This window comes from Engystomops pustulosus, chromosome 9, assembly GCF_040894005.1.
Source record: "Engystomops pustulosus chromosome 9, aEngPut4.maternal, whole genome shotgun sequence".
NCBI classification, from domain to species: Eukaryota; Metazoa; Chordata; class Amphibia; order Anura; family Leptodactylidae; genus Engystomops; species Engystomops pustulosus.
Window position 1 is genome coordinate 51,933,891 of NC_092419.1, and position 23,956 is coordinate 51,957,846.

Genomic DNA, 23,956 nt, shown 5'->3' on the forward strand with positions numbered 1-23,956 from the left:
GAAGACTGAGCCAATACAAGAGCTGCTATGATAGAAGGCCAAATTTCTATCCCAATCTAACCCTTAACATAACATTATCTGCCTCTATCCAGTTCATGCAAGCTGTATCTGTCTGAAACTGACACAGCAAACGCATTTAGTTTTTTTACCATGGCTGTATGTGGAGATAAAAATAGTGCCAATTTTTGAGAGGACTGCCAGCATGGGCTAGTTTTGACTGACAGGCACACGTTGCTTGTTCTCTAGGATCTGGGCTTCTAGGTGAGAAAACATCACTCAGTCTTTCTTTATGCAGGAGAGCTGGTACATCTCTGTCTGTGCAGACAGTTCACCCAAGGATTGATGTTACACAAAGACATGAGATAGCACTAATACTGAATATATCCAAATCCACTATTGAAGATTCTGTCAAAAGACACTATAAGGTAAAATAATACAGACTATACAATATACTTTTGTTCTCTAAACATAGTTTGAAAATTCTAAATAATAATTTTATATAAGTCAAACTTTTTAAAACAATTTATTTGCTGTGTGTAAATTGAATATATATATATTATATATACACATATATGTGTGTGTGTGTATATGTAAATATAAATATATATGCATCCTGGAGCAGTATGACATCTTATCACAATGTAGAGATATTGCATATGAGAATATTTATACTGTATATATCATTGCCAGATATTATATATATCTAGATATTCACTATTTACTATACTTTAATTGTGATGGTAATTTGTAAAATCCTATATTCAATTGCTATCAAATTCCAGCTAGAGGAAAACCAGTAATACATCTTGATTAAGATTTAGATCAAGCAGTGATCCTAAAATATGTGAATAATTCCCAAATTACCTTGTGATCTATTATATTTCTTCCTTTTTTCTAGTATGGAAATTAATTCCGCACCCCCTTTAGACCAACGTGGGAACGTTCTACATTCATTGGTAAGTAAAGAAAACAGCAGGACTGTGGACAGGATTGTTTTAGTGCAAATCATCCAAAAATAATCTATTAGGATAAGTCAAATATACCGTATAACTTCTGTTTGGTGGATCTAACCTTGTGCATGAACCACTGAAGCAACTTTATCCATTATCAATTTGTAATGTGACTTTCACATTGTCACTAGAAGGGATGTACAATAGAACTCAACTGTCTTTGTTTAAAGGAAACCTATAATGATCAATCTACCATCAGAAGTAGATTCCTCCTGGTTGCCTCTAATCTCTAATTTAATAATCCTGAGACCTAACCTAACTTGTGAAAGAACATCTACCACCAGGATCAAGGATTGTAAACCAAGCACATAGACATCCTGAAGCCCATCAGGCTAGTTTGTATAATTTTTAAACCCTTATTTTTCTTAAAAACAAGGATATAGGAAGGTTAAAGAAGAGCAGATGCTACCAGAGATGCACACACCAGTATATTATGGCTCCTCCACCAACGATTACATCAATTAAAGCCTGACTTATTTTTCAGACTGCAAGATAGAGAAGTGTGATTCATTTCTCCACAGAACGTCTGTCCAGTGGCAGCATACTTTATACAACTCTATCTGATACTTGGCACCATACTTGGTGATGTAATACTTTTTTTTAGCTGCTTGGCTATGAAAACCTGTGCCATGAAGCTTCCAACACAGTTTGTTATCGTAGTATCATAGTGGAATAAGTTCTTTGAATCCAATCTATAATCGAAGCGTGTTGATCCAGAGGAAGGCAAACATCCAACAAAGTTGTAATTAACCCACAACAGGGAAAAATTTCCTTCCCAACATCTCATCTAGGCCACTCCTGCACATGTACAAATTATCATTACAACATCCTGTGGAGTTCACTAGTCTCAGTAACAGTAAAGAACCTCTGGCTATGTTAAGGCCATTGGGGCACATTTACTTACCCAGCCACTGTAGTTCATCCAAAGTGCGTTATCCGACAATCATGCACTCTGCTGCGATTCACTAAGATATCCCGATATTCTGAATGTGTTGCTTCCCCGCTCAGGTCCGCCGGAGTTCACCTTCTTCTCCCTGGTGTATGTAAGTGCATTGTCTTGTGACACAAATTGAAAGTTAAATCCCTCGCTCAGTCTGAATCCGACGGCCCGCCCTCTTTTTCTGTCGCATAAATGCCAATGTAGCTGCGCAACAACCCTATCGTGTGCGCCACAATCCCCTCTTAAATACTTGTCAAAGCTGCGCAAATCCCGAAAACTGTGAACAGTCCAACGAAAGTGCGACACTTAGTAAATAAGCCCCATTGTGCTAATGTTAAAGGGCCTTTACGGCCAAAATCTATTTACGACCTTTCCATTACTGATGGGCGCAACTACTGCCGATTTCATATGCACAGAGCAGAAAGCAGACCGCTCCAGCCATAATGTACTGTAGCTGCAGTCCATGAAGTAAAGATATATCATTAATGGGTTTTCTGGCCAAAATCTATCTAATGACAGTAGAGGTTTGGAACACACAGTTTAAGGAATATCTAGAAAGCAAGCAATTTCACAAACTGGGCCTTTTCTGAGGTTATACCCTAAGTACGATATAGGGAAATGGAAAACTCTTTTGGATACACATGTGGAAATGGGACAGTATAAAGCAACTGAAATGAAAGATTAAGAGTTGTGTCCTAATATTTTAACTAGCACAGAGTGTGTGTGTATATACTGTATATATATATATATATATATATATATATATATATGTGTGTGTGTATGTGTGCAAAAACAATGTGAATGAAACCTACCTGCCTACCTACCTGTAATTTAATTATCCTGGAACCAAACCTAACTTGTTAAAAACTTTATTTCAGTAATATTAAAATTAACTGCAGAGGCTACTGGGACGTGTACTAGTGTTAGCTCCCAATGCCCCGCCAGGCTAGTACAATCCCCTGTAGCCTCTGCAGATAATTTACATATTACTAAAATAAAGTTTTTAACAAGTTAAGTTTGGTTCCAGGATTATTAAATTACAGATTAGAGCAGAGGCAGGAGAAATCTACCATCAGATCTACTTCCTATGGTAGATTCCTCATGGTAGGTTTCCTTTAACATTTATGTTCAATCATTTTATTGGATTTTGTTCATATGTTTTTAACAATACAACATTTAAGAATACAATAAAAATAACAAGTACAACGTATATGGTACATATACAGAATCAAGTAGGAATACAGATGATTTTCCCATGACCCTTGTTATATGCGCGATATTACGCAGACACACTTCTATTTTCCTTTAACATTTAAGAAAGATTTAACACACAGCCTGCAACAGCAGTAGTATGTATTGGTTTTCTTGAATTTATAAAAAGACACAAGTACTGTAGATCACCAATATGTTTTGCAAAAGTCTTTTAATTCATGGCTCCAACTGTGTTAAAGAAGTTGTCCGAAAGTTAGAAAAAATAGTGATGTGGGGCCTGTATAAAACATGTCCTTGTCTCCTCGATCCGTCCTGGTGTCCTGTGCTGTGGTCCCTCCTTGCCGAGCCCCTGATGGGGCTCTGCTTACACAGCCTCTGACCCCTGTACCACCCCTGTATCAGGTGCTGGGATATGGTGGCGGTTGGATGTATCTGGCTGCCTTTCTGAGCAGAGTTTTCATGTCCCTGTAAACAAACAGGTGCACGGCATGAAGGGACTGTGGCATGGGATATCAAGAGGGAAGGAGGAGGTAAGTACATAGTTATTTATGCCTATATTTAACCTTGATTACTAATGGATTTATGAAATTCATCAAAATCCAGCATGATAAACCAGGGACACTTTCTCATTGAGCCAGGCACCATGGCTATGCTAATCTTCTTATATTTGTTATCCATGGACTTCTGAAATCAACTCTTATAATTATTCTGAAGGGCTTTGGTGGATGTTTCCAGAACCTTAGGGCTGTAGATTCACAGGCTGTTACAATGAGCAGAAAAGTTCTCTCATCCCCCTGCACTTCCTGCTGCTGCTAGATTACAAAGGCAGAGGTAGGAGGGAAAGAGACAGGATAAAGTACCTGCACACAAAATTCACTTAAGCTGAATATTCAAAGCTGCCTATCTATAGAGGGTATGAAAAGGTGCAAGAAAAAAAGTATACACAGCGCATCGGACAATCAATATCGCGTGGTATGAAAAGAAGTGGTAGAAGCTGTAATAATAATATTAAGGTACTGAGTTTGCAGCGTCTCCTGTAGCCCGGCTTGGATCCAAACCGGCTTGTTAAATCGTATGGGGATAGGGGAAAAAAACAGGATTCCAGGACGCGCTTCTCATTCAGGTAATTTATTTATTTCAACAACGCAGTGGAATGTGACATTAGTAGTTCAGACGCGTTTCGGGTCCGATTGTACCCTTCCTCAGATCCATACACAAGTACAAGTATTCTGCCTGATCAGAGTGTGGTGGGTAGCGTCCGTCTGAGGTGTACATAGGAGACCATGCAGCTCTGCCGAGGTAGCAGGGAAATCAGTGCCAATCAGAAAGTCTGGTCGCAAGAAAGTAACCTCGCTGGCTCAGCTTGAGTGCCGGCAGACAGGTGCACAGCGCTCCCGTCTGCCGGCACTCAAGCTAAGCCAGCGAGGTTACTTTTTTGATCAGGCAGAATACTTGTGTTAACTGTATGGACCTGAGGAAGGGTACAATCGGACCCGAAACGCATAGTCCGAACTATTGATGTCACATTCCACTGCGTTGTTGAAATAAATAAATTGCCTGAATGAGAAGCGCGTCCTGGAATCCTGTTTTTTCCCCTATCCCCATACTATCTATAGAGGGAACATGGCCAGGAGGAGAAGGGGGAGGGGTGAGTGCTCCCCACCCCTCCTCCCTCCATAGGCCGAAGAGCGGCCGCCCAACTCGATCATGGTGCAGTGACACACTGTGTGCTCACTGCAATGTGAACGGGAACCATAGACTTCTATTGTGGCCGTAACCTGGCTGCAATTGGTGCAGCCATATCACAGACACAATTCCGGCCATCTGTATGTACCCTTACTTGGGAAAATACGGGTTAGCTCTGGCAACTTCACAATGGATAAACTTATTCATGACCTTTATGAAAAGCTTGAGCTTTGACAAGGGAAGGTTACAAGGCAACAGGGGCAGCAAAAGTGCTCTTTTTTAGGTAGTTTTTCTCATAAGAAAAACACACTGCTTGTGTCTGTTTTAAATGTGTTTTACAGCATGTCAAGTTAAATGTATCTACCACAAGCATAGTGAAAAGTTGCAAGACCCAATAAAACTGCAATACCGCAAGACCCAATAAAACTGTGGTTGAGCCCAGTACACTGTACATTCAGGCACGGGTAAAAGCATAGGAAATATCACTTTTTCTAACAAGGACCAATTTTATAATGGTGTACCAGTGAACAGTTTTAAACACTAGAAAGTATTGCCTCAGGAAGAAATAAGAGATATGTTTATATAATTATTATTATTATTATTATTATTATTATTAGCATGGTAAGTGTATATTATTATTATTAATATTATAGGTAAGTGTATATGCTTTAAGCCCACACCCTTCAAACGTAAATTGAAGGCTATTATGCAGCTTTATGTCATTCTACAACAATCAATTGTCAATTATTTTGTCCTCCTTACAAAGGTTAAACAAAACAAAACAAATAAAGGATTTCTAAAACAATTTAAAAAATGTTAAGAAAAAAAAATTCTAAAATTTCTAGTGGATAGACCTCATTCTGTAGCTTGTAAGCAATAATGGAATTACATACCAATAAAGAAGATATATGAGGGCAGATCTATCAAGTGTTTGAAAGTCAGAATATTTCCAGTTGCCCATGGCGACCAATCACAGCTCAGCTTTAAAATATTCATGAGCACTGGTAAAATGAAAACTGAGCTGTGATCGGTTGTCATGGGCAACTGGAAATATTCCAGACACTTGATAAATCTGCCCCATCATAATTAGTGTGGTGAATGTGTAGTTTCACTACACATTCACCTTCTTTTCATGGAAATCTTCTTTTCATAGAAAAGACTTTCTAACTAAGTGTATTTACTAGTAACAATCAAGAGTCTATTTATGGCAACCACTGTTTTCTCAAAATCATAAGGAAAACCTTAAGAGCGTTAAGATAAATTTGGCAGGCTTTTAGTCCATCTTTGTTTGGGTGTTACAATATAGGGATTCCACATCCAGGGTAGCCAGGATACTGCCCCTGGGGAGAGGACCTATAGAAGAAAGTTTAGGTCTGTGGTATCCTGAAGGAAGATGGTGGTATTTCTCACTAGTGGTTTGAGGATACCCTCTACCCCATCCAGAATTTTTTTCAGTGAGGGTTCCAACACTTGAGATGATTGAGTCTCCCTGGGTTCCCTGGTTTGTGAATTTTGGGAAGCATATAGAATACTCCTGTTTTGGGACTCTCAGGAATTAAGTCCAGAAGGTTTGCTGAATATGTAGACAACACTCTAATGACTTTCCTCAGTTTTCTTGTGTACTTTTGAGTTTGGTCCTTTCATTTTGCTGTAGTATTGGCTGTCAGTGAGCTGTCTATGGGCTTCTTTCATGTAGTCAGATGTATTCACGAGGACTACAGCACCACCCTTATCTGCAGGTTTGATTTCATGGTTGTTTTTTAAGGGACTTGATGGCCCTTCTTTCCTGCACACTGATGTAAGAGGTTTCTATGTCTTGTTTCTCTAGTATTGAAGTTTGTACAACCTGTCTAAAAGAGTCAATGTAATGGTCCAAAGTGTTGATGCAGCCAGGTGAGGAGATCCAATCAGATTTCTTTTTCAGTCTATCTTGTGTTTGGCCGTTTGAGAGTAACCCTTCTTCTTTGTCATGGAAGAATTATTTCAGTCTTAATCTCCTGAAATATTCCTTCATGTCACTACAGAGTTCTGTTTTATCTAGAGGTTTGGTAGGACAGAATGTTAGTCCTCTAGAAAGTACATCCAGTTCAACATTTGTGGGTTTGTAAGATGACAAATTAATCACACACCGCTTTATTGCTGATATTTTGATCAACAAGTTAAGAACAATAGCTAATTACATTTCATGAAAATTTCAACAAATTCCATCCTACAATAAACCTGACATTAAACTTTTCACACAGTGAAATAAATAAAATAATCCAAAATAACTGGATCCAGATGTCCCTATTTCAGACACCAATTGATCTGCCTTAATACCTGAGATGGGACAGCTTTCACAGCTTTCTATCATCTACAGCCAGGCCATCCGATATAATCGGATCTGCTCCAGTCCAACGGACAGAGACACTCATCTAAACAATCTTAGGAAGACATTCCTTTATCAGGGATACCATCCTTGCTGATTGACAATCAAATCAGTAGAGCCACCAGGATACCCAGGAGCCATCTTGTCCAGTACAAAGAAAAAGTGAACAACAATCGGGTACCACTGGTTGTGACTTACAATCCACATTTGGAAATACTAAGAACAACCTCAAGAAAACTCCACCACATACTCCACAAAGATGAGCACCTAAAGGCAATGTTCTCAGACCCTCCATTGTTATGCTACAGGCAACCCCCAAACCTGAGGAATATTGTGATCAGGAGCTCCATACCGTCTAACATACAAAAAGGAACTTTCCCCTGTAATGTCAGGAGCTGCAAAACCTGATTTCTGATTTTGACCACATCAAGATACAGATTCCCAACACAAAGCAGGAATATAACATACCGGGGACATTCTCATGTTCCACTTCTAATGTGGTCTACCTGATTGTGTGGAGAAACAAGACAAAAACTTAAAGCCTGGATAAGGTCTCATCGCCACACAATAAAAGAGGAGCAGAAACCATTGGCAAAACACTTTTGCAGTCCTGGCCATAATACCCTGGATATGAAGGTTCTAATATTAAAGGGCAATTTCCCGTCACAAAATGAGAGACAAATTTGGGAATACAAGTTTATTACCATGTTTGACACCCTCCACACAGGACTCAATCTATAAAAGGGATTCATGGCCCACTACAACCTCTAAAAATGACACCTCACACAGCTCCTTTTTTTCCTTTTTCGTACACATTAGTTTAATTTTTGAAAATGTATTAAAACACAATAAAACCTGTATAAATTTGGTATCACCATGATCATACCGAATCAAAGAATAAAGTAGAGGTGTTATTTGGAGCGAAGAGTGAAAGTTGTAAAATCTGAGCCCACAACTTTTTCACATTTGGAATTTTTTTCCTGCTTCCCAGTACACGGCATGGAATAATAAATAACATCAGGGGAAAGTAAAATTTGTTACGCATAAAATAAGCCCTCACACAGGTCTGTACACGGAAAAATTAAAAAGTTATGGATTTTTGAAGGTGGAGAGTGAGATATGAGCGAAAAAACCCTGCGTCCTTAAGGAGTTAAGATCTGTGTCACTTCTGTGATACCATGTCTGATGAAGGGACCATAGCCGAAAGCTTGTAATATCTTATATTTGAGTTGGCCATTAAAAGGTATCACAATCTCAAGAAGGTCACTTTATTTGACCTATAAAAAGCAACAGGAATTTCTTCAACTGGCTAGCATGGTACAAAACTTTTGTTGTGACGACTTCCCCCAAGCATGCAGCTCTCGTCAGACCAAAAATTAACCCATTACAACCCATTTAAAGGGGAGGAGCCCATCACCACACGACGCAGGCCACTGCTACGCCCTGTTGGTAGCCATTAGCCCCACGGCTATACGCCTACGGGCTATCAAGAAAAATTTCTGTAACTTATTGTTGATAGCATTTGTTGTAGACTGTCCATGTGTACGTTTGCCCATGGTATTGCCCTGCTAGTCGATAAAAGATCATATTCTCTCATAAAGACACTTCGGACTGGTGTTTTTATCAGATGGACAGTGCAAGGCTCAGTCAATACAGTTTATGATAAGGGAGTTAATGCTTAAAGCAAAAGACATAACTCGTTAACCAAAAGTACTTTTACTTTCCGTTGTATTCTAATTTTCCCTTTGTTGTATATATCTCTGCGTTTTCCATATCTGGTCATCTGAACCAGTAAGAGTTGAGACTATTCTGCAAAAAAAACCACCTGGCGCCAAAGTAAAGAAAGATTCGTATCTCCTCCTTTCTTATTAATGCTACAAATATCTGTCATTATGATAGTTAACACAAACTACTAGAATTAGGTTGAACAGGCTACACATGCAAAGCATTGATCTCTGGGAGTATATCACACATCAATGTACAGTGATAATGTTTCCCTGTTCATATCCCATGACAATTTTTTTTTACTGAGGGGTGGGACCTCTGTCTTTCAGGACAATCAGGATGGAAGTTACTCACATTCTAGGGAACATTTCCAGATGGCACAGAGGAAAAGCTGGAGGGAATGGATAAACGACTTGAAACTCTTCATCTGGAATCCAGAGAAAAAGGAAGTATTAGGACGAGATGGAAAAAGCTGGGGTAAGAACAGAAAATCTGTACACCTGTGATTGGACACATTAGGGGACATGTATCTTTATTTCTGCTTGTTTTTTTTCTTTCTTTTTTTGTGACTTTTTGCGACTATTGCTGTCATTTCTCAAGTTTATCTGTACCTTGCGCAGTGTGCCTTATGTATCTTTATTTTCCAGATGTGCGACTTTTCAATTATGTATCTTTTTTTTCTCTGTTTTTGCAACTTTTTAGGAAGGATAAACTTTTAATGATTTCACATGCTATAAATGTTTAAAATTTTTCACATAAACCTGCCAGGCATCAAATGTTTTTTTTTAAATTTATACATTTTTGTATTCACATTTTATTGAAATGTATTGGTTACTTTTGAGGGTGCGATCACACGTGGCGCTTAAGTTGCTTTTTTAAACCCATTGCAGAAATGCATGTGTTTTACATTTTACTAGAAAGCGTTTTTTGTCATTGATGGAAGGAAGTGTAAGCAGCTGTGAAAAATGCTAACACGGCAGCTTACACTTCCAACAATGAAGAGAAACACTTTCACAGCAGGCAAACTCATGGTAACATGTAAAACGCATGCGTTTCTAAGATGCTTTTTAAAATGCATCACAAACACAACGTTACCGCACCCTTACATGTCGTCATCTCCCTGGGGTGTGACTAGAGTGCTTACAAATGAAGGACATGGTCTCAAATCCAACATTTACAGTAGTGTCCACTCCTGCATATAACCCCCTCACATCACATGGCTTGTGTCCACTCCTGTACATAACCCTATCACTTGGCTTGTGTCCATGTGGATTTCAGACATTTGCAACAAAAAGTCTAAAAAAAAAAAACAAAAGTTACACCTGCCCGGATAGGAAAAAACTAAACATGTATCACAAGAAAACAGGACATGATCATATATAAAGCACAAAAAGACCTTCCAAATGTCTTAGAAATAAAACCTAAGATACATGTCCTGCATTGAATATCTGTTCTTATATGATAATACACATTCTATAAATTCATCAGACTTTTGTACTACACACTGCTTCAAAAATAATGGTTTTAATACTATGGTATAGCAATGTTCTGTCTAAAGTATCTCAAACCACCTGCTGCAGTATTTCTGAGAAGCCATGTTCAAAAGTTTATCAGAAAAAAAGTCAATACAGTATTAAATCTGATATATTTTGCATCATTACTCAGTTTATCATGAAGTTAGAAAAGAAAACAAAATGTAACATGGTCAAATAATTTGCTTACAGATTCATCAGATACTTGGCTTCTAAGGATGGATTTCCACATGGCCTTTAAGATACTGAAATAGGAATTCTGAAGAAATAGGCAAACATAGTATTATTACTACTAATTAAAGGAAACCTACCATGAGGATTCTGCTAGATCTGATGGTAGATTTCTCCTGCCTGCCTCTGCCCTAATCTGCAATTTAATAATCCTGGAACCTAACCTAACTTGTTAACAATGTTATTTTATTAAGATGTATTTTAACTATAGAGGATACTGGGGCATGGAATAGCCTTAGTTCCCAATGCCCGGCCAGGCAAGTATATGTCCCAGTAGCCTCTCCAAATAATTTACATATTACTAAAATGAAGTTTTTAACAAGTTAGGTTTGGTTCCAGGATTATTAACTGATTGATTAGGGCAGAGACAGGCAGGAGAAATCTACCATCAGATCGTCTTCTGATCGTAGATTCCTCACGGTAGGTTTCCTTTAAGGACTATTTTGAAATGTAACACACATAGAAAATGTTACATGTATGTGTTTGGCATATACTCTATTAGTATATGAAGTATGAATACAGAAATACTATTCCCAACAAATATTTGCTGCTAATTGCCACATAAGCTCATTGTAAAGATCATATCTTGATTTATACAGCTTTGTTAACAACATTTCATAGAGCGGAGGCTGGAAGCAGGAAGCACTTAGATATGTTTATAGCCTTTCCCTGCTGGGTAACATATCATCATCTTTACATTCAGATCGTAGTCACCTGTTTAGAGGAGCGTATAGCTATTGAGTGTTAAACTAACTATAAGTAGTAGATGCATTTTGTCCAGCAACTTATTCAACAAGAGCAGCCAACCATATAATGTACATATCAATTACATCAATTGCTTGGAAGGTCATAACATTCACCCAAGGCCTAACATTTTACAAGTGAAATCCCTGTTTTATCATGATTCAAATCATGCCTAAAGGGGCCCATAAAATTCTCTATGGGTTTTCTCTCCTATGAACAAAAGAGTCAGAGGTTCCACCACCCAAATTTTATTTTGTAGGTTTTCACTAGGATAAACTCATTAAAAAACAAACAAACTATGGTTATTTTGTTTTCTAAAGGCAATGTAACCTCACCGTAACCTCCTCTTTAAGGAGCATCTACCTATCCAAATCAGATTTCCTGCTCTTAACTAAGACCACTTTTTAGTGTAATTATGTGTAGTCGTCTCAAAGAAGTTTCTTTATGTTTCCAGTTTTCTTTTTTAGTAAAAAAATTTCTTAAAGGGGTTTGCCTATAAAAGAAAATTATCAAATTTATATCCCTATGACTCAGTGACGGTCAGTGTAAGATTCCAGGGTGTGGCGGCGAGGACTCTTTAAGAAGACACTTCATGATCCATCTAGTCTCTGTCTCTGTAAGCTGACAATGTTTTAGATTATCAGGGTCCAGGTATATATACACTTTCATTTACCTTCTGAACATTGTACTAGCAATTGAACATAGAAAGAGACATGAGACAGATCAGAGATGAGATGATGAGATCCATAAGATGCATATAACACACAATTACACAGTCAGCTCTGCATCTCAGAAACACACACTATTAGAACTGATGTGCCTCCCTCCCCCTCCGTGGATAAAGAACTTATCTGCCTGTAGCTTGTAGCTCTCTTCTCACTGCTGCTGTTGTTTCTATTGATGTGTCATTCACGAACGAGCCGGCTCTATGAGTCGGATCTTTTATGCAAACGTCATGAGCCGGCTCCCCTCAGTGAGCCGATGACTGACTTAACCCCGCCCCCAACAAGCTCACCTCGCCCCCTTTAGCCTGATAGAATTGGGTTAAAAGTGGTGTGGAGTGGGAATACTGGCTGGACTGCAGGATAACATCATCTAAGGTAGTTTTGCCTCCTAACATTTGCAAATGTTACCCCATTCATGTATGTGATTACATGAAATCACAGCAGCCTCCATGGAGGATAAGGAGGAGTATAAATCCATAGAGGCATGCTGTTATTTCATGTGATCAGACATATACATGGGGTACAGCTCTAGGGGAGCCTGCCACTAGCTGTATTTGTGAAAAAATATGGTAACATGTTCCTTTTAAAGAAGAGATGCTCCAGAGCAAACAATGCCAAAAATAAATCTTTCAACAGTTTTGACCATACAAAGCTGCAGATAGTGTTAGGTAGCAACCCTGTAGAGATGTGTAGTCACACCTTTTTGTACGTTGTAAGTTATAATCCAGCTCTGCTGATCTTCCAACCTGAAGAACCTTCTGCATTCTCCACTGTGCTGCTCCACAGCCATTCCCCTCTGCTAAGGGCAGGAGTTTTTTTCGGGATTTTGGTTGGATACCTAGCACTATCTGCAGTCTATTGTGGTCAAAACTGATAATTGGTTCCCTTTAAATTCTGTCATTTTCTATGAAAGTTACTTGGATAGAGACAAAAGACGGACCATAGAAATGCACCCAAAGAGAGTGGGTCACATGCAGTCTAAATATTATACTTTCCCAGCTGAAAAAAGTTTCCATTCACATACTAAACAAATCTGAGCACATGATGTCTAAAAGAAATGAAAACAAAAGTTTTCCCGTTGCAGATACAACAGGAGTGATATGGTATGATTGGGGTGGGGGGGGGGCAGGACTGCAGCAGAACATCCCTTTTCCATACCCAGTTATACCTTATGGTACAAATATGGGTATACCAAGGATATTTCCAGGCAGGTGACGGTATGTTCTGTACTACCCTGTACTTCCATGTGGCGATGGAAAGACAGCAGTAGGATTACAGCGGCTCATTCCCGAATTGCTAGAGGTGGCCCGTGTGCTCTATTGGTACTAGTCATATCAACATCTCTATTGGAAGAAGTCATGTCGGTACCTGTCATCAGAAATTGACCTAATTAACCAGCATGACCTAATTGACCTAATTAACCAGCATGTTATTTTACCAGATCATGCTTCTTTTATGATCCAGTGTGGTGGCATCACGCAGAAAATCTACTTTGAGTGAGATGTAAATTGGTTGTATAAAGCATTGAAGTCAATCTTTTCTCACCTCAGAATGGAGGAGATCTGGTTAATGATGTGTCTGGATTCAGGACCATTAATTACAGTGAAGAAAGAATTCTGAGTTGAAGAAAGCTCAACTTCAGTGTTAAATTCTCTGTCTCCTTGACTTTATACAACCAAATTACATGTCACTTCAAAGTTTATTTTCTGGATGATGCCACCACACTGGACCATGTATTAGATGATCCAGAAGGTGTTTAGCTGCTTGATGCCATACTGGTGGTTTATTAGGTCCATTTATGCTGACAGGTTCCTTTTAAGCTGATACTGCAGACTTTTAGTATGGGTGCCTGTAACAAAATCCCCTTATTTTCTCCATTTTCTGAAGACGTTACGGATATATTTTACCTAATTGCTTCTACTACCCTACATGAAGCCCCTGTTTTATTTCAGGCTTTAGTCATTACTTTAATTTAGTAACCATGATCTCAAATCTTAGTAATCTGTTCCCATAGCCACAGATGGATGTGCAGAACTCTGCATGATACAGTTTCCATGACTGACTATTCCCATGACTACACTGCACTCTGGGAATAAAGTTAAGTAAGATTCCATCTGTGACTCTGAACTTTAGCTCAAAAGATGTTTCATCTGGGAAACAAGCAAGTGAAAACAGATCAACAAACCTGCACTTATAAGTGCCAAACATGGAGTCTATTATATAAGCATAGGAGGCTTTTACAGAGGACCTGTCAGGGCGATTTGGGACACTTAACCACCCAGAGGTCCTTATGGATTGGTGGTTTAGTGTTCCACATCATCTTCTTCTAATCCTCTCCATGGCGGCTTAAAAAATAAACATGTATACTTACATGGAGGTGGCATCGAACCCTTCTCTGGTGCTCCCTGTGCAGTAATTCACTGAAGCCATAGCAGCACACCTTGGGTTTATTGCACATGCACAGTGAGGTCGGGGTGTAATACACTGGCTTCATTGTGTGACTGCGCAAGCGCCAGGAACTCTGGACCGAGGAAAGCATGTAAGGTTATTTTTTTTTTGTGGGGGCGCAGGGACATGAAACCACAGGTCTATAATAACCTGTGGGTGGTTTAGTGTCCAAAATCAATTTGACAGATCCCATTTAATTAAATAACTCTGATTTTACTATAATTTATCATATTGTGGATATATATATATATTACCTGAAATAAGTATATTGAACACGTGAATTATTGAGCATTATTTGTTCCATTCATTTAACAGTGCATTCTTAGCAGAACCAATGGAAATATATTTCTAAAGGAGATAAAAAAAAAGGGGTTGGCCACTTTACCTCATGCTTTTTGTAATGTGTGTGTAAGTGTGGGGGGCAGGATATTATGTAATTTACCAATATACATCTATTAATAGTTCTGCTCCACTTTCTTGATATGTAAAGTGAAACCTCCCGATTTTACCTCATCAGCCAGACATTCCTGACCATAAAATGGCTGCAGATGGAGGGTCATGTGATCTCTAACTGTCCATGAACATACACCCTGCCAGGACCTTGCGATAAAATTATCAAATAAAATTAAGGTCCTGACAGGGTGATTGTTTGTGCACAGATCCACAGATCCCTCCATCTGTGGCCATTTCATGGTCAGGAATGTCTGGCTGATGAGGTAAAAGACAGGAGGCTTCACTTCACATATCAAGAAAGCGGAGCAGAATTAGTAATAGATGTATATTGGTAAATTACCTAATTCTATAGAAAGATTTTTTGGCTTCTAAGCTTCAGGGCCTAGCCTTTTCTTGGGGCCCGGAGGCAGCCGGGGCCCAGAATACCAGAGTGCCTGGCTAGTGTGGCTTTGGGCACGCTGTAGTCACGGTGCTTGGTATGAGGACCGGAGGGCTGACCTACAGTCTGGCAGGTCTCCAGCAGGTGGTGTGTGCAAGAAATATGGAGGGATGGCCAAAACGATAACAGCAGATTCTCAAGAGTCATAAAGAGTCGGTCCACAGGAAGGTTACACGAAGCCTGGTAGTAGGTTCAGGTTGGGCTGGTGCAAATGAAACTGAGTCCAGGTGGTGGAGCACAGTTCTGGGCTTAAAGGAAACCTATCATTTGATTTGATGCATTATGAAGCAAACATACCTTGAGAATGCTGTAGCTACTTTGATGCAGGATCATGTCTTACCATGTGCTTCTGCCCAGCAGGGGTTTATATCCTTCCCTGGTCAGGTGGTAGCACTTCTCCAATCACCTTCCAGCTTGTATTACAAGAATATCATTGGACAATCATATATCTAAATGCAGGGCCGGTTCTAGACAAAGTGGGGCCCTGGGCAAAACTAAAAGTGTGGCCCCAAAATAAAACAATTTTATGAGCAGTCACAGTCAGCAAGAGGCTCCCTTTAATATGGTAAAATAAACTGTAATTTTGGAGAATTTTATAGGAGATAGATGATAGGGAGATTGATGGGCAGCACGGTAGCTCAGTGGTTAGCACTACAGCCTTGCAGCGCTGGTTAACATCTGCAAAGAGTTTATATGTTCTCTCTGTGTCTGCGTGGGTTTCCTCCGGTTCCTCTGTTTTCCTCCCACACTCCAAAAAATTACTGGTAGGTGGATTAGACTGTGAGGCCCATTGGGGACAAGGACCGATATTTTCTGAAAGCAGACACTTGCCCCATTTTCAAAATTGCATCAAAGAGTTTACAGACATAGGCGCCTTCATGCAATTTTGATTCAAACTGAAACATTTTATAAAAAATACTTTGATGGCAAAAAATTTGTTCCAAACAGAAAATCTATATCTGCTTTTCAGCTAGAAATTTTAAGACAGTCACAACCTGCAAAATATATCAATAAAACAGAATAAAAAGTAAAGGTGCCATAAAACCTATATAATTTTGAAATCAGACAACCAAGCAATGCATTTGGCAATTAACATTCAAAATTTCCTCTAAAATATGTACAAATCCAGATACTTATATAAAGAAAATATACTTTCCTAAAACAGTAAGATGTGAGGCGATTATACAGACCCCACACGTGTATATTCACCAAAATATGCAGCAGAGGGAACTGCAGAAAATTGCACTGAGCCTCACATAGATCTTTCATTGTTTGCCCCTTACACAATGGTCACTCAAATAAATAACTATATATCCATAACCCAAGCTAATGAGATAATAAAAGTCCCTTTTATATGTGCGCCATTGTATTAGCCGCAGAATAACAGAACCCTCCGCGCTTCATAAGAATTTGAGTGAGAGCGTCATAGATGTAAGTAATGGAGGATGGTGTGAAATAAAAACTTTATTCCAGAACATGTGCGTGTTTTTGGTGTTACATATAACTTTATGGACACGTTCTGGGTTGCAGTGTTAATATGTAGTCACACTAGGCGAGGAGGATCGAATGTTCATCGTATTAGTCAAATTTACCAATAAAAAAAACTATCACAAAATAAAAGGCAATTAGAGAGAAAGTGTGTTCTTAGATAGTTCTGCATAGAGAATGGTTAAAAACATAAATATTAGTTGCAATTATCCCTTCTCAAAATGTAGTAACATATAAAGTGCAGCAGCTCCTGTGTGCAGCAAATTCTCCCTGTATCCTGATGGCTAAGAATCTGGAGGGGAGGGGGACAATTCAGGGGGCTGTATCTCTGGCTCTGTGACACATAGAACCTCACTTGTTTTTTTCCTATGAAAGTAGAGAGTCTCCTCTTTAAATGAATCTAAATTTGTGTTTGTAAGTGTCAGGAAAATGGAGATAATAACTGTTAAACTGCCGTTGGGATTGATTTTTTTTATATATAAAATGGCACCTGATATTCTCACTTTAAACCTGAATATCTCTGGATCCATGGCACCTAGAAACAAAATTCAAGATTCATTTGAAAGAAGAGATTCTCCATTTTCACGGGGCCCTGGGCAATTGCCACCTTTGCCTACCCATAGCGCCGGCCCTGTCTAAATGTTAGCTGTTGCCTTACCAGGTAGTAGCTACAGCTGCAATTACTCAATATTCCAAGTTCTTGCAGCGCTGGGGTCCTGGGTTCAAATCCCACCCAGCTCAACATCTGCAAATAGTTTATATGTTCTCTCCGTGTTTGTGTGGGTTTCCTCCAGGTCTTCCGGTTTCCTCCCACAGTCCAGAACATACTGGTACGTTGATTAGATCGTGAGCCCCATGGGGACAGGGACAAATTTGGCAAGATCTGTACAGTGCTGCGTATCTGTAGGCGCTATATAAATAAAGGAATTATTATTTTTATTAATAGAGTGGAGTTGATGTCAGAATTTTCCATGGCTTATTGCACATCTGTTTCTTCATGTGTTCAATACTTTTTGCCTGTGCCATTTCTCATTTCTACACATGCATCTATAGATGATTTCTTTGCTAGTGTGTGACATCTAGTGATAAAAGTATATACATATGAGATTTTATTTGCATATATTAAATTTATGACATTTTTAAGCCGCAAATTTGCTCTTGAGAAATGTAGGTCACATGGAATAACAGAGGATTGAGGGGCCATAATGAGAATATTTGGGAAACATCCAATTGTCTCACTATTAAATAGACAGATTCTTTGTGAAACAGGATACCAAAACAGATTAGCAGCTGCAAATCTTAGACGACAACCAAGACATAGCACTGAATCTGTATATAACACAGGAAGCTGTGCTCAGAATTAATAAAACGCCATGTCAAGAACGCTGTGTTCTTATATTACAAACTTGAAAAACACTGTATTTGTCAGATTTACCTTATTGCTACATAAATTGCATTGAAAATGGAATGAAACCTCAAAGGGAAGTGGGAGGTCTACATACGGAGGGAGGGGGTACAGCAGTACTGTTATAATTAGATTAGATATATATGCATTTGTAAATAGGCTCATTCAACCTCTTTAGCACCTGATTTGTGTTTGTCTGGGTGATAATTTATTAAACTTCTTCCATTTTTGTTAATTTGGTAATTTCTTAACGGCTAGTGGAGCCCAATATCCCTTTTTAGATTACATTACTGTAGGTTCCCTTTATTGCTGTAAAACCTTTGTGTAGACGGCAAATAAATGAAATTCCAAGTCCAGCTCATGGGAAAGTTAACAATCTTCTTTATTGGCACATGTAAAAAAACATCCAGGTTACAGTAAAATCCAAACGTCAACACGTTTCAAGCAGGTGAACTGCTCTTAATCGTGTCTTAATCGTGTCATGATTAAGAGCAGTTCACCTGTGTTGACGTTTGGATTTTACTGTAACCTGGATGTTTTTTACATGTGCCAATAAAGAAGATTGTTAACTTTCCCACGAGCTGGACCTGGAATTTCATCTATTAGTTACTTCGCCAGTGGGGAAGACCGTGCTCAAGGTGAATCAACTTGGGAGGCTGGTGAGCTGGAATATACCTTTATGCATTTGTGTAGACGGCATCTAGCTGCATACACCAGCAGTCACTCAGAACAGACGGATGGGGCCCTGGAGCCGCTATATACACAGCTCTCCCATAGCACTTGCAGAAACTGCGATTCTAGAATATAAATGAATTCTCACAGTCCTGCTGCTGCTAACATCATAAATGATAATATACTAAGATACGATAGAACAGCTCCAGGGCCACTCATTTTAGTACTCATACTTACTACACTTTTGGTAAAGGCATTTTCCCTTCACTGATCTATCCACCATTGTTCAGTGATCAGGGATTTTGTTCGCACTGGATTCTATTTTTCCCTCTGCCAAGGCGTATCAAATGATGTTTACTCTGCTCACTGCCAGAAACAGATGCAATATAGATCACATAGGACCCGGCAATGATTAAATCACTGATGCAACTACAAACAGATCAATGGACACTAAAAGTCAGGAACATAACCTACCTCAGAGTGGGCATTTAAAGTGCAACTTTCGACTAGAGGTTGGGTCTAAAATGGGCCTCTTGAAAGTGTGTACTCAAGGAAAGATGAAGATTTGCCTCCCAAGCTGCTTCTTTCACTGCCAACATCCATCTTAAGTGAGGGGCTAGAGACCATACAGGTCATTGGAGTGAGAAGAAATGAAATCAAAGAACTAGAGGAATAAATAGCCGTATAAAGAGCTGTAGTCATATCTATACTGTCCAGTACTGTCACTATTAAAAAAGAGGTGAAACTGCAACTGAACATCAAGAGATGGTTAAGAGTCTCCTACACAAATGACGGCCCTTCATAACTGATGTCTGCTAACACTGAAGTCCCCGGTAGGTACCAAGTTGAATATATGGTGGCAATGCCCCCACCTATGCAGCTTTTGGTCATTTGTGATGCCACAGGTACTATTCCTAGACACACCTCAATTCTTGTTTATGTCAAACAAATGATATGCCCTTCTTCAAATGTAAGAAATCTTTAACCAAACCCCTCCTACTGACAACTAAGACATTTATACAGAGGAAGTGGCAGTCAGATACTATGGGGCAGATTTATCAAGTGTCTGAAAGTCAGAATATTTCCAGTTGCCCATGCCCATGAGCTGTGATTGGTTGCCATGGGCAACTGGAAATATTCTGACTTCTAGACACTTGATAAATCTGCCTCTGTCTCCATAGGAGAATGGTTCCCAGAGGCTGCAATGAATGGCAGAACTTATTGCCCAGTACCCTGATGACTGCTAATGTTACTCTGCACATGGCTGCCGTGTGTCCTTTGTCCTTGCCCGAATACAACGCTCTCCAGGACTAACATTGCCTTTGAAGTGGTGTCTTTATGCCCACCCTGACCTCTGCCCCAGCTCAATATCCCCTTATAACCCCTACTCCCCACCCACCCCTGCGTCTTCATTTTTCCCTTCACCTGATGCTTGTCTTACTGTCACATTTCGTTTACTCTTATGGCTACCACAATGTCTAAAACGGTGATTGTATCAATATTTTCTTTTTCTTTTTGTATTTGTTCTTTATATAACTGCAATGATATCAGCAGCAGGACTTGTGTGCTTTCAGTACATACGCCTCACCCTCTCCCCTGCTGCTTACACGTCACTGAGCTCTTAAAGGGGTATTCCCATTTCAGTAAGTAATGGATATTGTTTGAATAATGAAAAGTTATACAAATTTCTAATACACTATCAATTAATTGCGGTTTTCTAGATCTCTGCTTGCTGACCTGCTATAGAAAGTGCCATTGTTTACTTCCAGTGGTAGACAGCTTGTTACAGCACACGGTTCTAATTATGCTCTATGATACTAACCAGCTGTGTACCTGTGTGACCATGGTGACAATGCAGCTTCCGAAAAAAATTGGCAGCAAGCAGAGATCCAGAAAACCGTGGCAAATTGATTCAGAAAGTATATTGGAAAATTGTATTATATTTCATAATTTAAAGAGAACCTACCACCACGAATCTACCTATAAAGGTAGATCGGATGGTAGGTGGATGTAAGGGACGTGAGGATAGCTCTTTTTAGAGCTAATCCTCACGTCCCCGCTAACTTTTGGGAAACTTTATTGACCTAATATGTAAATTTCGTTATGCGGCTACTGGGGCGTGGAGTAGCCGGCACGAGGCTACACAGCGCGGCTACTCCACGCCCCAGTAGCCACATTACTCCTCCTACCCTGTTGTGTGCGGCGCGCAGCTCCTCGTAGCTGCGCGCCCTCGTCCGACAAGCCGGCTACTGCGCATGCGCAGTAGCTCCGGCCTCGGAGCTGGGACTGCTCATCATGACGGACGAGGGCGCGGGCTACGAGGAGTTGCGCGCCGCACGCAACAGGGAAGGAGAAGTAATGTGGCTACTGGGGCATGGAGTAGCCGCGCTGTGTAGCCTCGTGCCGGCTACTCCACTCCCCAGTAGACGCATAACGAAATTTACATATTAGGTCAATAAAGTTTCCCAAAAGTTAGCGGGGACGTGAGGATTAGCTCTAAAAAGAGCTATCCTCACGTCCCTTGCATCCACCTACCACCCGATCTACCTTTATAGGTAGATTCATGGTGGTAGGTTCCCTTTAAACAATGACATTAATTCACATCTGGATGCACAAAAAATATAAGCCTCTCTAGCAGCAACTTTCAAGTTAATAATAATAGGGAACATGCTTCTGTATCAGAAAAGTATGTATCTTGAATGTTGCCTGTCTAACTGAAGGACATCTGTCAACAATTTTGAAAATACAAAGCTGCAGACAGTGTAATGTATTGGGCATGGAGATCTGTGTAATCCTTGTGTGTGTTGTTTATAGCAGCAGGACTTTGACAAATGCACTTATATACGAGGGCTGTGGCAGTACATGGAGCACTGTAGTGCACTGGTGTGTGAGATCATAGCCCCTGTGTAACTGCTGTAGTATTGAAGAAGAACCTGCGACAACAATGACTCATTGGACAGTGGAAAGGCTGAACTGTCTTCAGTGAAGAGATCTCACACACCAGTGCACAAGAGTACTGTGAAGTTCTGCTGCTGCTACTAATAACACACACAGAGGTATGGGCAGCACAGTGGTTTAGTGGTTAGCATTATAGCCTTGCAGCGCTGGGGTCCTGAGTTCAAGTTCCAGGGTCAACATCTCCAAAGAGTTTGTATATTCTCTCCGTGTCTGTGTGGTGTCCTCCAGTTTCCTCCCACAAAATATACTGGTAGGTTGATTAGATTGTGAACCCCATTGGGGATAGGGACTGATCTGGTAAGCTCTGTGCAGCGCTGAGAAATCTGTGTGCACTATATAAATAAAGGAAATATTATTATTAAGGTATGGCAACACATATCTCCAACGATGTCTTTAACTGTCTATATCATCCCTCTAGGGAACGCACCAGAGAGATAATGCCAGATTATACGGTAACCACATATAGAACTTAAAATTGAAAAAATCTTTATTACTGTCAATACATATAGTAAATTACATGTTATTTACATAATACAATTAAAAATTGCAGTACACAGGTTGTACAACACAGACTAAGGGGTCATCTCTGGACAGAGGATGTAAATTCATAAGACATACAGAAGGGAAAAGACTGTCCTGGTGGGGGTTACTCTATTCCTACACTTATATATAGGCTTGTGCCAATAGCATTCTTTGCAGTGTAGTTACATACAGATACACCCACCCTTAGAGTAAAGGTCTTATCCAGATGTTATTGTGGTACTCCTCCAATGTCCGGTATGGCACCATCCCCGACGCGCATTTCGGCTCAGAAGGAGCCTTCATCTGGAGGTGGTGTCATCCGGGTCAAGAGTCGCTGCAAATGCTAATGGAACGAGCCTATATATAAGTGTAGGAATAGAGTAACCCCACCAGGACTGTTTGCTAGTCTTTCCCCTTCTGTATGTCTTATGATTTTACATCCTCAGTCCGGAGATGATCCCTTAGTCTGTGTTGTACAACCTGTGCACTGCAATTTTTAATTGTATTATGTAAATAACATGTAATTTACTATATGTATTTCAGTAATAAAGATTTTTTCAATTTTAAGTTCTATACGTGGTTATAGTATGGCATTTTCTCTCTGGTGGGTTCTCTAGAAGTATGATAGGGTATATATTGTGATAGTTAGCCTTTGACTGGGGTGCAGATAATGGTAAGGGGCGACATGTTGTCGTAATGTAAATTTAATCACCCCACATTTCCTGTTCCATACTATCGTTTAATTGCCATCTGTCTATATACTGTCTTTATATGGTCAAACTGCTGACTCTGATTCCCTTTACAAATGGGCAGCAGTGAAGATGACATATATGTACCATTATAATAAAAAACAAGTTTCAGTTTGGGTAAACACACAAGTAAGTGGAAAAAACTGCACCTTTTATGTCTGTAATGTAACTTACCCCATTCACTTAACTAATATCTAATAATAAATTCAAGTGAAGTACAAGTCTAATTTTAGTAACAAGAACAGAGTAAATTGAACTTGCTCTGCTGTTCCCACCTCTGACCTGTCAACCCCCTTGATTGAGGACACGTAAATTACGCTGGCACTGCTGCATAAAATTCTGTTGTCCCATCTCAGTTTACCTTTTTAAAATCTGAATGGTGGAGAAAGGGATTGACATAACACCCTGTGCAATAAGATCTAACTATAATATATAAACATCAGACATTTAATTTTGCTTTTTTGTCTTTCCAGCTCAGATACTTATATTCTACTTTGCACTTTATGCATTTCTGACTGGGATGTTTGCATTATGTATATACGGACTTCTGCTCACTATAAGCCCTTATGTACCTACCTACAGAGACCGAGTCTTTCCACCTGGTAAGTCCATTTCATTAATATACCTATATCTAGGTTATCCAGCAGCA

At 39.6% G+C, this 23,956-nt stretch overlaps 1 protein-coding gene across 2 annotated transcripts in view; it reads left to right on the forward strand.

The window, feature by feature from the left end:
- Window positions 1–213: 213 nt before the first annotated feature.
- ATP1B4 (ATPase Na+/K+ transporting family member beta 4) overlaps window positions 214–23,956 on the forward strand; it is a 43,261-nt gene continuing 19,518 nt past the window's right edge. Inside the window, exons 1-4 of one of the 2 annotated variants that reach the window (XM_072123604.1) lie at window positions 214–425; window positions 899–956; window positions 9,271–9,418; window positions 23,781–23,909. In XM_072123604.1, the coding sequence (XP_071979705.1) occupies window positions 900–956; window positions 9,271–9,418; window positions 23,781–23,909 (334 nt within the window). In that variant the 5' untranslated portion in view covers window positions 214–425; window position 899. The remainder of the gene's footprint in view (window positions 426–898; window positions 957–9,270; window positions 9,419–23,780; window positions 23,910–23,956) is intronic. The other variant, XR_011849668.1, reaches the window with a different exon arrangement.